Source organism: Pararge aegeria, chromosome Z (genome assembly GCF_905163445.1).
Source record: "Pararge aegeria chromosome Z, ilParAegt1.1, whole genome shotgun sequence".
Classification (NCBI taxonomy): domain Eukaryota; kingdom Metazoa; phylum Arthropoda; class Insecta; order Lepidoptera; family Nymphalidae; genus Pararge; species Pararge aegeria.
This window is the reverse complement of record NC_053208.1, coordinates 5,099,747-5,114,669: the sequence shown is the minus strand read 5'-3', so window position 1 is coordinate 5,114,669 and position 14,923 is coordinate 5,099,747. Positions and strand designations below refer to the sequence as shown.

At 34.9% G+C, this 14,923-nt stretch overlaps 1 protein-coding gene across 1 annotated transcript; it reads left to right on the top strand.

Moving 5' to 3' along the window:
• The first annotated feature begins 10,949 nt into the window (after positions 1 to 10,949).
• On the top strand, positions 10,950 to 14,362 carry LOC120636371. Its single transcript, XM_039907823.1, has 3 exons — positions 10,950 to 11,081; positions 11,690 to 12,185; positions 12,288 to 14,362. The coding sequence occupies exons 1-3, from the start codon at positions 10,950 to 10,952 to the stop codon at positions 14,360 to 14,362; spliced, it is 2,703 nt and encodes a 900-aa protein (XP_039763757.1).
• Positions 14,363 to 14,923: the final 561 nt, after the last annotated feature.

Genomic DNA, 14,923 nt, shown 5'->3' with positions numbered 1-14,923 from the left:
AAAAATCTTTGGAGGCATTAGAATAACAAAAACCGGTTTGGTGGTGCAATGATACTATCGGCAGGTGATTTTCGACAAATATTGCCAGTTGTTCCACGCTCAACGCCAGCTGATGAACTAAATGCATGTTTGAAGTCGTCCATTTTATGGAAATACATTAAAACACTTAAATTGAGTATAAACATGAGAGTCGAATTGCAGAAAGACCAGTCTGGAGAAGTGTTTTCCAAACAACTTCTCGATATTCGTAATGGTAATATTGCTGTTGATACATCATCTGGATACATTACATTCCCTACCAATTTTTGTAACTTTTGTGAATCAAAGACCGAACTCATGGAGATGGTTTTCCGAAACATTGCTCAAAATTACGTAAATCACGTTTGGTTAAGCGAACGTGTTATATTGGCCGCAAAAAATGTTGATGTGAACGAAATAAATTTTCAGATTCAATAGAAAATAGCTGGCGAATTGAAGAATTACAAATCAGTTGATTCCGTTAATAATGAAGATGAAGTTGTCAATTATCCAACAGAATTTTTAAATTCGCTGGAATTGTCCGGCTTACCACCTCATAATCTGCGAATAAAAATAGGATCAGTAATTATTATGTTACGGAACATAAACCAGCCACGTCTGTGTAATGGCACTCGGCTTGCGGTGAAGAAACTATTGAACAATGTCATCGAAGCCACAATTTTGAAAGGGAAGTACAAAGGCGAAGATGTTTTAATCCCACGCATCCCTATGATACCGAACGACATGCCATTCAGCTTTAAGCGTTTACAGTTTCCATTGCGGCTTGCATTTGCAATGTCAATAAATAAATCGCAATTATATGTCGCCTGTTCCCGTGTCGGAAAACCATCAACATTATTTATTTACGCGCCAGAACTTAAAACTAAAAATATAGTTTATCAAAAAGCATTAGAGTAGAGAGAAGCAGTGAAGGGTACAGAGACTATTAGTTGCTTTCTAGAGCGCGCGTGGTATTGAGCTGTGTTTACTTAAAAATGCCAAGTTGTTCAATAGCGATTTGTAAAAACATTAGTGGAATTATTGAATCCTATGGAATAAACACTAATATGAAAATATATATTTTGTTTTTTATTTAATTAAATTAGTAAGGTCCTTTTCAGGTATAGCGAGACCAGGGAATTATGGATTAATTTATATATGGAGGATATTATAGATTCCAGTTCAAATTAAATAGGTACTCATACCTAAGAGAGGTCAGCTATACAAAATAAAGTAGTGCATCATTGTTACGCTAAGGCGGTACGAAGTTCGCCGGGTCAGCTAGTTAGTTGATAAACTTATTAAATATGTTTTCAGGCAAACGAGAATCTCCAATTCCAGCATCGGTACAAAATGAAATTATTCAATGGCAGGAGTTACTTGGTGATGTATTCAATGACGAAGATATTTTGGAAACCAAAAATTATGAGCCTATTGTTTCTACGTCAAGTAACTTTGAAAATCAAATATCAAGTAATGTTGTTGTCGACCATAATATTTCAGATAAAACTACCATGCCGTCACCACCCATGCATCAATACTGTACTGCCCTTAGGACGAATATGAACCACTTCATAATTTATTTTTTTCTAACGGGCAGAGAACTCCTGGAGTCCGCTTAGGCCTCTCCGAATATTGTCTATGAAACTGTCAATTTTAAACCAGTGCCACTGTCAGTGTCATTCAAACAAATTTTTGACATTTCATGGTCTCAACATTTTCGATCGTATTATTGTGTGTTTTTGACCTTTGGCTGAAGCAAATTAAGTGATTATGTCGAAAAAAAATACGGTAAGTGCTTTGTTGCATTCTTTTTAGAAAGTTAATGGATCATAAAAGGTATAAATTGTTTTATTTTTACTTAGGATTTGTTTATGATGGAGTTATGAACGTGGAAACTAAGTGGTCCATATACGTCCACCGCCCGCCAATTTTTTTCCAAATCAACTTATTTTATTTCAAAATTCCTTGATTTCAGTGTCCTTATACTCGAAATCTTCGAGATAATGAAATTGAGAAGGCTTTGAGAGAGATTTGTGCATCTTCAGACGACGATTCAGATGACGATGGAAGTACAATGCATGAAAATTATCCAATGCCTCCTATAAATGAAGCTTTGGACAATTTACAAGGACTGACACGCTCTGAGCTATTTGACATCTTGGAAGAAGATAGGGTCTGTACACCACCAATACCAGATCCACATCCACCATCATTTTCAATAAATGTAAATGAAATGGCTAATCATAGACTCGTTGCATCCACAATAATGAAAGATCCTGTGCAATCAATGATTGTACAAGAGCCAACATCATCCTCATCAATAGAAACAGAACAATTGGCTTCTCATCCTGCATTAGAGGTAACAACTATATCCATAACCTATCATACTAATACAGCTAGTGTAAGGTCATATATTATTAGGTTTACCTTTTAGATGTCTTTATTTTGGAATGTTTGTTTTCAGTTACCACAAGAAGTTGTCCAACAAACATCATCTCGTGCACCACAGTTAGAAACTCTACAGGAATTAATTGAAAAAAATAGGGTGTGGTCGCTGGATACGTCTAATTTTGCAGCTCCAGACTTCAAAAACAAATTGAAATCCAACAAAGTTTACACAAACCGAAGTGTTCCAATTGACTATTTTGAAAATATGTTTCCCAGTGAAATAATCACTATCATAACAAAGAATACAAATGAATATGCAAGGTTCATGTTGTCACTAAATTGGACTGCAACTGTAGAAGAAGAAATAAAAGCTTATCTGGGAATAGTTATAATGATGGGTTTGCATCCTCTGCCAGATGTAGAACTTTATTGGTCTACAGACCCATTCTACCATAACCCAGTCATAAGTGCAGTTATGACATGCAGACGTTTTAAAAAAATCACAGAAAACTTGCACTTAAGTGACAGAGCCAGAGAACTACAGCGAACTCAAGTAGGGTATGATAAATTGGGTAAAATCCGTCAAGTAATGGATATTTTGAATAAAAGTTTTAAGGATAGTCCCAGACTCAATCAATCGATGAAAGTATGATCAAATTTAAGGGTAGAAGTACCATGAAACAATATATGCCAAAAAAGCCGATCAAAAGAGGCTACAAGGTCTGGGCAAGATGCGACTCTGAAACTGGGTATTTACATCAATTCAATGTTTACAGTGGCAAATGTGAAAGTAATGAAGATGGAGATGGAGGACTTGGTTTCAAAGTAGTCATGGAGTTGTGCAGAACGGTGCAGGCTGACACCCTAATAGCTTTTGACAATTTTTTTACCAGCCTGCCTTTGATGGAGATGCTACATCGGAAGAAAATTTAGGCAGTTGGTACTGTCAGAGTGAACAGAAAAGGATTACCAACATGTCTTTTACCACATAAAGGCGACAAAAGAGAAAACAAGTTGAAGATTGGGGAATTCATGTTACAGTATGCAGACCCGGTGTCTGTAATAAAGTGGCGTGACACAAAAGATGTATACATATGTACCACAGCATATGATCCTAAAAAAGTAGTTACTATACATCGAACCCAAAAGGATGGCCAAAAAGCACCAATGATTTGCCCATATGCAATTGAACAATACACTAGAAATATGGGGGGTGTAGATAGGCTAGATCATTTAAGGTCATCCTACTTAATAGGGAGAAAATCAACAAAGAAAAATTGGTTGAGATTATTTTGGTTTATGTTGGAAGTGGCCTGCATAAATGCATATATTATGTATAGTATGACACACAAGACAAGCAGTAGCAGCCACAAGGAGTTCCGTCTAAGATTGGCTCGAAGTCTCATAAACAACTTTTCCACCAGGATTAGAGACCATGTCATTTTCAAAAATAAGAGAGGGGGCCAGTATGGTGTGGCAGATGAAGTGAGAATGAGAAATGTTGGGCATCACATGCCTTACAATGCAGCTACTAGGAAACGATGCCGCTTCTGCAGCACAAAGAAAGAGGTCAAAAGATCTTAAATAATTTGTAAAGTATGCAGAGAATGAGAAATGTTGGGCATCACATGCCTTACAATGCAGCTACTAGGAAACGATGCCGCTTCTGCAGCACAAAGAAAGAGGTCAAAAGATCTAAAATAATTTGTAAAGTATGCAAAGTTACACTTTGTGCAACACCATGTTTTGAGAATTTTCACAAGTAGATATTTATAGTATAACTTAATGGTGTTTTATAAGTTTCAGAGCATATGATTGTGTCTATTCTTTTAGTAGTTTTTTTTTTCATTTGGGCAGAGGACTTATTGTGACCACCGCGTTTTTTAAATAGAAATAATAATAATAAATAAAAAACAAGAAATTAGTTTTATTTAAATACTTTAATCTATCATAATTAAGTCTCAAAATGTAAAACTATGCTCAACGACTTTTACATAAAGAAAATTGAATGGTAAATACGAGAAAAACTTTAAAAAACCAAGGAAAAAGCTTTATTAATCACAGAGGAATACACGTAAAGGAAAAGCTGTTAAAAGATTCATGTAAAGAAAATTATCGATTAAAATGCTACACGAAATTTAGTGATAGAGAGCGAAATGATATTTTTAAAAAGTTTTGGAATCTTGGAGATCGACAAAAGCAATGGGAATTTGTTGTTAGGTTTACCGAAAAAGTGCCAAAACGTCGCCAAACTACAGAAGTAACTAAACATGAACGCAAAAATACCTTTCACTATTATCTTCCAAGCGAGCATAAACAAAAAACAAAGGTATGCAAGACTATTTTCTTAAATACTTTATCTACAGGAGAGCGAGTCGTGACAACTGCGTGGAAAAAATTTGATGGGGAAATGACAATGTCAGAAGATAAACGAGGAAAATATATTCACAAACACAGGGTATTAAACGAAAAGATGATTAGAAGCGTATGTGATCACGTTAAACCGTTTCCTTTAGTAGAATCCCATTATATCAGAAAAAATTCAAAGAAATTATATTTGGAAGGTATTAAAAGTGCATCTCGCATGTTTACCTTGCATTGTGAATGGATTGACGGTGAAAAATATCGTGCGAAAGCATTAACAAAACGACAATATCGTGAAATGTTAAATGCCAATTGCAACATTGGCTTTCATAAACCTAAAAAGGATCTCTGCGATATCTGTCACGTCTATTTAAATAAAAAAATTCCAACAGAAGAAGAAAAATCTACTTTTTTAAAACATCAAGCTGCAAAAAAAGCTGCCCGGCATTTAAAACAGCAGGACAAGGATGCAGCAAAGTCAAATAACAGTATTGTTGCAGCTACCTTCGACTTTGAAAAAGTTTTAGTTACACCTCATGGAGACGTAAGTGTATTCTACTATAAAAGAAAATGGTCAACCTTTAACTTTACCGTATGTGAATTGGCTACAAAAGAGGCTTTATGCTATATGTGGCATGAAGCGATCGCTAAACGTGGAGCAAATGAATTCTCTAGTTGCCTCTATCAATTTATAAAACAAAAAGTCCAACAAAATGGAGTAACCACATTTCGGTTCTGGTCAGATAATTTTCGGGACAAAATAGGAATCGCATAGTTTTTGCACTTTACCTTTTAGTAGCAAAAGAATTCGGAGTCACAATCACCCACCGGTTTATGGAGAAGGGTCACACCCAGAACTATCGAGCGCGCTTGTGATCGCAAGCTAATTTATGTTCCAGAAGAATGGTACTCTCGTTCGCTGGGCAAAAGTTGAAGGTGAACCTTATGAAGTAAAAGAGATGACAGCCTCTAATATCTTTGACTTTAAATCTTTATTAGCAAACAAAAATTGGTCAAAAAATACAGACAGTGAGAAAATCCAGTGGACTTGTTTGAGAGAGGTGACAGTACATGCACCCCACTATGATAGGATCGAATATAAGTATGACTTTGAAGATGAACTGAAAACCATAATTGTGTTGAGATCTGGTAATCGGAACAAAGAAAGGTTGACTCGTGAGTTTCAAATCGAGAAAACCTATCATGGGAATATTCTTATAAGTCAAGATAAATATAAAGATTTAATAAATCTGTGTCAAAGTGAGATAATACCGAAGAAGTATCATCAATTTTATAAAAGCTCAACATTTGAGAAAAATTCGCAAAATGCACCAGAATACACTTACGATGAGGATAATTAATAATTCATCTAATTATTTTGAGACTGATTTTGTGATTATGTACCTCAAAAATAATTGTGATAATAGAACTTAGAATGTGATTCATGCCATTTATGAGAACGATGATTATTTTTTTATTTTGTGTGTAGTAATAAGGTTGTAAGGCCGTTTTTGATAATTTTATTCTCTTCTTTTTACTAAATACTTATAGACTGATTATGTAATATTGTTCCTTAAATGTGATACTAATATTATAAGTACAATTTGAGTAAGGTAGTTATAGTCATTGAGTTAAGTTTAAACTGAGAACTTGTTAATTTTAGTAAAAAAAAAATATCTATTTTTGTTTATGACTTTGTAAGACTGGAAGGCCGTTTTGTTATAATTCTATTATTTCTGAAGAGTTTAAAAAAAAAGTTGTTTTTTAAAATAAATGCATGCATAATATTTTATAAAAATGTATTTTATTTACAATTGACATTTAAATACGACGGATACATTTATCTTGGACTTGCCATTAACAGTGAGATATGTGGTACTTCCAACAAATAGTCAATACGCTGCTTCGATTAACTTTGTAGTATGTGGCAGATTTAACAAATTACAATTAGCCTACTACAGTTAAAAGGGTCATTTCTGACTTTACACATATTCAGAAAATAAAAAATAATACTTTATACCCATGTACTTAAGCTATTATAAATGTATTAAAATTATGTTGATTTTTTTAAATCTAACTTTAATATTCTAAAAATTGTGCACAATTGAAACTGTGATACGCTCTCCTGTAAAGTTGCTGATTTTCAGTTCCGACAATGTTAATAGGGACAGGCGAGATGATGACACAGGAAAACCAGTTATGATTGCAGACTATAATCGTACAAAAGGTGGAGTTGACGAGGTAGATAAGAACTGCTCAGTTTATTGCTGCAGTCGTAAAACTCGTCGGTGGCCAATGGCAATCTTTCAAAGAATTCTAGACATGGCAGGCATAAATAGCTTTGTACCGTATGAAAATTGTTCTGAAAATTATGGCAAAATGAGGAGAGGAACTTGTTTATTGAATATGGCAAGAGATTAAGTGATGAATTATATGAAAACTCGGGTATACAATGAAAGATTGCCAATGGGAGTTGCGAATGACTATCTCTAGGGTTTCAGGCAAGGATCTCCCTCCTGCACCACCAGTAGTTTGGTCTATTCCACAAAGTGGCAGAAAACTTTGTTCTATTTGTCCAACAAAAATAAAAAGGCAGACGAAATACTGCTATGACAGTTCGAAGCCAATTTGCCCTCAATGCTCCAAGCCACTATGTGATAATTGTCAAACAAAGCTGTTTGGAGACTGGCTAATTTTGTAGTCCACCAACAAATGTATCTCGTAGTTTCTAGACTGATTACGCTAATTGTTAATTTTTCAAATATTTAATGTAAAATTTAAAAAAAGTTGATTTTGTAAAGTTTCATGGACTGGTTTATGTAAAGCCAATAAATACAGATAAATTTAAAAAAATACTTATTGTTTTATTTATTTTAAGCTAACTTATCGTTACAAATAGGCTATTTATTTAATATTTACAAGTAAAATGGCTGAATAATTTGTTTCTATAAAAAAATCCCATCAATTGTCCCAAAACAACAATTGATGGGATTATAAGACACGAAAAACTGGAAGGAACTTTTGCTTATCCCTACGATATCACTGTTTGTGGTCATACAATTGAACAACATGATAAAAATCTGGAAAAATTCATGAAAGCTGTTGAAAAACATGGTCTAACATTAAATAAAAGTAACGGTGATTTTTCTCAAAAATCTATTAATATCTTAGGATACACAATTCGATATCACATAGAAAACCAGATAATGAAACATGGCAACCTCTTTTTAACTTGCCTGCCCCAAACGATAATCAATCATTAAAACGAATATTGGGGATGTTTGCGCACTATGCTAAATGGATTCCTAAATTTTGAGAAAAAATCTAACGAGTTAGTTAAATCATTTCAGGACCTTAAATATGGTATTTTGAAATCAATGATAAACGCAATGTTCCGTTTACTGTTGAGACAGATGCTTCGGAGCATTCTATACCAGATACATTATCACAAGAACGCTGAATCGTAGTGAAGTAAATCATTCTGCTATAGAAAAAGAAACCTATGCTATTGTTGAATCACTCAGAAAATGGCTGCAGTATTAGTAATAAATTTTGATACTTCAGGCATTCCACCCTACATAAAACCTACCTAGTAGGTAGGTTTTATGTAGGGTGGAATTCTTTAGCTATAAAAACTTTTTGAACTTCCGATTCATTATTTTTCTGCATAGCTTGGTGTTGGGATTACTTTTATTTTAGAAATTTATCAAAAATGCGACCAGAAGAGATTGAGAGCAGCAGTTAGAAAATTGTGAAATTTCGGAAGACGATTCCACCGACAATGAAGATGACATAGACTATTATTCGAGCCAAAGAGATCATCTGATGGAGCTAGAAGATGAAGAGGATGTAGGTAATTTTCCCACTGACCCAAACTTGGATGCAGATCCACCTGCAGCAAACGTAGATACCGACATGCAACATAATTTAGAGACTGTTAAACGAAGCCCAACTCCTACAACCAGCAGCCAAAACAACCTGCAAACTGCACCTTTCAACTCTAGAAACTTAGTGTGGAGAGTAAAGAATATGGACATAGTCCAAAATGCTTTGCAGTTTGCTGGAAATACTGAGTATTCACAAGATATTATGAACTTACACTCCTTTTCAGTTTTTTTCTTATCTTTTCGGTGAAGAAATTTTGAGATTTCTAGTGTAAGAGTCAAATAAATATGCCTTCCAAAAGAATCCCAACTTTAAAGAACCTGTAACTGTCTTCGAATTACGTAAATTTATTGGAATTCTTATTTTTACTAGTGTATATCATTATCCTAGTGTCAGGTCATACTGGTCAAACATTAAAAAGTTTGAAACCATAGCACAAACAATGAATCGCAACAGATTTGATAAAATTCGACAAATTTTTCACATGAATGACGACTCTAAACATTTGCCCATTGATCATCCCCAACACGACCGACTGCATAAAGTAAGACCAGTGATAGACTATTTGAGCAAGAAATTTATTTCTCTACCATTTGAGCATCGTCTATCACTAGACGAGCAATGTGTTTAACTAAAATTAAACATTTTATGAAACAATACTTACCCAACAAACCCCATAAGTGGGGATTCAAATTATACGTTTTATGCTCTCTGTGTGGGTATGCCTACAGTTTTGAGATTTACTCAGGAGCTAAGGACATTCCTCTGCTACATTACTTGACCAACGAAGGTATTTATTGTCTTGGAACAGTACAGATAAACAGGCTTGGAAAGTCGTGCAAGTTGCCGGAGAAACGGGAAATTATGAAGTCTAACGTACCCAGAGGAACATATCACGAAAATGTGGCCTCTCACGAAGGCCACGAATTTTCAGCCACAAGTTGGAAAGACAACAAACAAGTATTATTACTTTCCACGTATGTTGGCGCTGAACCAGCGGATACTATAACCCGCTACGAAAAAAAACTAAAGGCCAATGTTCAAGTATCATGGTCCTCGGGTCATAAAAGAATATAATGCACACATGGGCGGCGTTGATTTGATGGATAGTTTCATTGGTCGATATCGCATCCGCATAAAGTCGAGAAAGTGGACAACGAGGCTCTTCTACCACTTGTTAGACATGACTGTCATCAATGCTTGGGTACTATACAAAAAGGTAAACACAATAAAAGGAAAACTTCAGAAGAATATTATGAAGTTAGCAGATTTTAGAACTGAGCTTGCCGATACTTTATGTAGATATCAAAGTCACTCGAAAAATAAAAGGGGAAGACCCAGTACCAACAGTCGACAAGACACTACAGTACCTTCTGAAAGACCCCGGACATGTGTACAAGTACTACCCTCTACTGACGTGCGTTGCGATTGTATCGGTCATGAAAAAATATTTATGGATTCTAGAAATAAGTGTAAATTAAATAATTGTAGGAAACTTACCTCCTGGTTCTGTAAAAAGTGTAAAGTGTCGTTATCTATAATATAAAAATGAATCGCAAAATGTGTTGGTAAGCGCATAACTCAACAACGCCTGGACCAATTTGGCCAAATATTTTTTTGTTCGTTGAAGTTCAAGGATGGTTTTTACGGCGAGAAAAATTAGAATTATTGCTTGAAAAACCGTAAAAATAGCCCTTTTCTTTTTCCCATACAAATGATTTGTAACTAAAAAGTAGTCAATTTGAGCTTTATTGCTACGGTATAAAGTTCATATTAAATTACAAGCACTCACTGTTGTCTAAGCAATGTAGGTGTGTTCCTAACGTAAAAGATCATATCTATCAAAACAATGTGCGTGTGTGCGTTGGAGCACAGAATACATAGTTGGAGGAGTTTAATGTCGCGTTCCGAAACTCGCGTTTCTTTTTATTAGTTTCGGCACGCGAGATAAAATGCATCAGTTTCCACGTCATTACATCAGTCAAACAAAAATCGCGTTACCAACAGTGTTTTGCTATTTTTAATATCCAAATTTTAAATAAATATAAAACAATTCGTACGGCTTAAAAGGATTTGACTTCAAGTCATATCAAATTTAAAAAAAAAAAAGTTGTCTGTTACCTAATCTAATGAGTTTGCTTTTGTCAACTGATACACGAAACAAATCGTTATCGTGTTTTGTGCAGAGTGTTTAGTTAGTTAGTGTTTGTTTAGTTCGTGATTAATGAAAAAATAATTTATATTCGATATGCCTCCTATAAGACGAAGCAATTTAGGTAGAAGAACCAGAAATGCTACAAACCAAGCTAATTACCGATCTAATCGTACTGCACAAGAACGTGACGACGGAAATGAACGTGAAAGAATTCGGATATCACAAACGCGTGAAGCGCGAGCGCGACATACAACTAATAATCGCGAAAGTTTGAATCGAGCTGCTTTCAGTTACGATGTGTCTATTGACTACAGTAACTATCAATGTGTTGTTATTGGTTCTATGAACTCAGTTTGCTCACACTGTAAGGCATTAAAATACAAAAACGAAGCCAATGGATTGTGTTGCGCAAATGGTAAAGTGAAATTGATACCATTGGATCCACCACCAGAACCATTGTACTCATTGGTTTCAGGAATAGGAACAGATTCTATACGCTTTTTGACACATATCCAACAATATAACAATTGCTTTCAAATGACTTCATTTGGGGCAACAAATGTAGTTCGGGAAAATTTTATGCCAACTTTCAAAGTATGTATTATAGCAGTTACTCATAATTATTTTAGCGAACAAAATTTTCTGTAACCAAAGTTAAGATGTGTCACTAATCTTCAATTTCTTAATCACTTATATATCACTTAGTCATCATATTATATGGTGATTCAGTTTCAGTGACACTTTTATTATATTTTATATTTGATACATATTAGTTAAAACTAAATATATACTTTTTAAGATCAAATATTATTTAAGTTTGATCACTGACAATCCATTAATTTATACCACACAATAATATTTTTTTTTTATTTACAGATACAAGGGCAAATATATCACAGAGCAGGTTCACTGTTACCAGTGTCAGATAGCGACAACAAATTCCTGCAAATTTATTTTATGGGCAATTCACCACAAGAAATTGATCTGCGTTGTGCACATAACAATTTAGTAAAGAGGTCTATTGTAGAACAATTACAAACTTTATTTCATCAACACAATCAATTGATTATATTGTTTAAAACTGCCCTGGATCTGATGCCATCCGATAATCACAAAATTGTAATCAGAGCTGATAAAACACCTGCAGGTCAACATACAAGACGTTTTAATGCACCAACTATTGATGAAGTTGCTATCGTTGTAGTTGGAAAAAACTTGGAATCCCGTGATATTGTTTTACATCGTCGGAATGATCAATTACAACGTATAAAGGAAACACACCGCTCATATGATGCACTGCAATATCCCATTATATTTTGGCAAGGTGAAGATGGCTACGATTTCTCAATAAAAATGATAAATCCCATTACAGGTAACTAAAATATTAGTTTAGCTATGGCGATAATATCTCAGTCATTATATTATGTATTTTAATTTTATATTTGAATGTTATTAAAACAAAATCTATTTACAGGTTCTGAAACCAACAAAAAAGTCAGTTCAATGAACTATTATTCATACCGCCTAATGATTCGGGAAAATGAAGATAATCACATATTGAAATGTCGGCGATTATATCACAAATATGTTGTTGACATGTATGTTAAAATTGAAACGGAGAGATTAACATTCATCAGGTTGAATCAAACCAAACTCCGATCTGAAGAGTATATTCACCTTCGAGATGCGATTAATACTGATGGAAATGCACAGAATGTCGGTCGGATGACTATTCTTCCAGCAACATACATCGGAAGCCCTCGGCATATGCACGAATATGCTCAAGATGCCATGTCGTATGTTCGACATTATGGTACAGCAGATTTGTTCATCACATTTACATGCAATCCGCAATGGATAGAAATCAAGCAGGAGTTATTCCCTGGGCAATCACCCATTGATCGTCATGATATTACAGCCAGAGTCTTTAGACAAAAGTTGAAATCTTTAATGGATTTCATCGTAAAACATAATGTGTTTGGTGAGACACGCTGCTGGATGTATTCTGTGGAGTGGCAGAAACGAGGATTGCCACATGCACACATTTTGATTTGGTTGGTTGAAAAGATAAGGCCAAATGAAGTTGATGCAGTGATATCAGCTGAAATCCCTAATGTACAAGTAGATCCTGGATTGCATGAGGTAGTTATCAAAAACATGATACATGGTCCATGTGGAACTCTTAATCAAAATTCACCGTGTATGATGGATGGTAAGTGTTCAAAACGATATCCACGGACATTAATATCGGAAACAATTACTGGTAATGACGGTTATCCATTGTATCGTCGCAGATCGACAGCAGACAATGGAAAATCAACAATTGTCAAATTAAATCAACAAGATATTGAAATAGATAATCGTTGGATTGTTCCATATTCACCCATTTTATCAAAGACATTCAAAGCACACATCAACGTTGAATCTTGCCATTCAGTGAAATCTATTAAATACATTTGCAAATATGTAACCAAAGGGAGTGATATGGCTGTGATTGGAATTGGTGCAGAGATTTCCAATGATGAAGTTACCCAATACCAAATGGGCCGCTATGTCAGTAGTAATGAAGCAGTTTGGCGAATATTTTCTTTTCCTATTCATGAGAGACACCCTTCTGTTGTTTACTTAGCTGTGCATTTAGAAAATGGACAAAGAGTGTATTTTACAGCACAGAACGCAGTACAAAGAGCTGCTCAGCCACCATCTACTACATTAACCAGTTTTTTTGAAACATGCCAAAACGATGATTTCGCAAAAACATTGCTATATTCTGAAATGCCAAAATATTATACCTGGAATCAATCCTCAAGGAGATTTATACGACGGAAACAAGGAAAACCAGTTCTAGGATATACAGATGTATATTCCACCGATGCGATTGGTCGGATTTATTCAGTACATCCAAGCAATGATGAATGTTTTTATTTACGACTGCTATTAGTCAATGTACGTGGCCCAACATCATTCCAACAGTTACGAACTGTTGATGGTGAATTGTGTGGATCCTACAGAGAAGCCTGTCAACGTTTGCAATTGCTTGAAAATGACGCTCATTGGGATCAAACTCTCAATGATGCTATAATATCATCACACGCTCATCAAATACGAACATTGTTTTCTATAATCATATCTACATGCTTCCCATCAAACCCAATTGATTTGTGGATCAAGTACAAAGATTATATGTGTGATGATATTTTGTATCAAATACGGAATAGAATGGGAAATCCAAATATACAAATCAGTGAAGAAATTTACAATGAAGCATTGATTTCAATTGAGGACATGTGCTTGATAATGTCAAACAAACTATTAATTCAATTAGGCCTGACCGCGCCCAATCGTCCAATGCATGACGCTTTTAACCAAGAGTTGCATCGAGAAAAACTGTACGATCTCAACGCTTTGAAAGAATTAATTCAAACAAATCTTCCACTGTTAAATGAACAACAGAAGTATGTATTTGAAACTCTTATGAAAGTAACAAATGATGAAACTGGAGGGATTTACTTCTTAGATGCACCTGGTGGTACAGGAAAAACTTTTTGATTTCATTAATATTAGCAACAATTCGCTCACAAAATAAAATTGCACTTGCACTCGCTTCGTCGGGAATCGCAGCAACTTTGCTTGAAGGTGGTCGAACAGCCCATTCAGCACTAAAATTGCCATTAAATATGCAAAGCAATGAAACTCCAACCTGCAACGTTTCGAAGAACTCTGCAATGGCAAAGGTTTTGCAGCAATGTAAATTGATTGTTTGGGATGAATGCACGATGGCACATAAAAAATCTTTGGAGGCTTTAGACAGAACCTTAAAAGATCTACGGAGCAATAATAACCGATTTGGTGGTGCAATGATTTTATTAGCAGGAGATTTTCGTCAAACATTGCCAGTGATTCCACGATCAACACCAGCTGATGAACTCAATGCATGTCTAAAGTCCTCCAATTTGTGGAAACATGTCAAAGTACTTCATTTAAGCAAGAATATGCGTGTCGAGTTGCAAAATGACCAATCTGGAAACATATTCTCTAAACAACTCATTGACATTGGTAATGGCAAATTTCCTATAGACATGTTGACTGGCTGTATTAACTTTCCTCAAA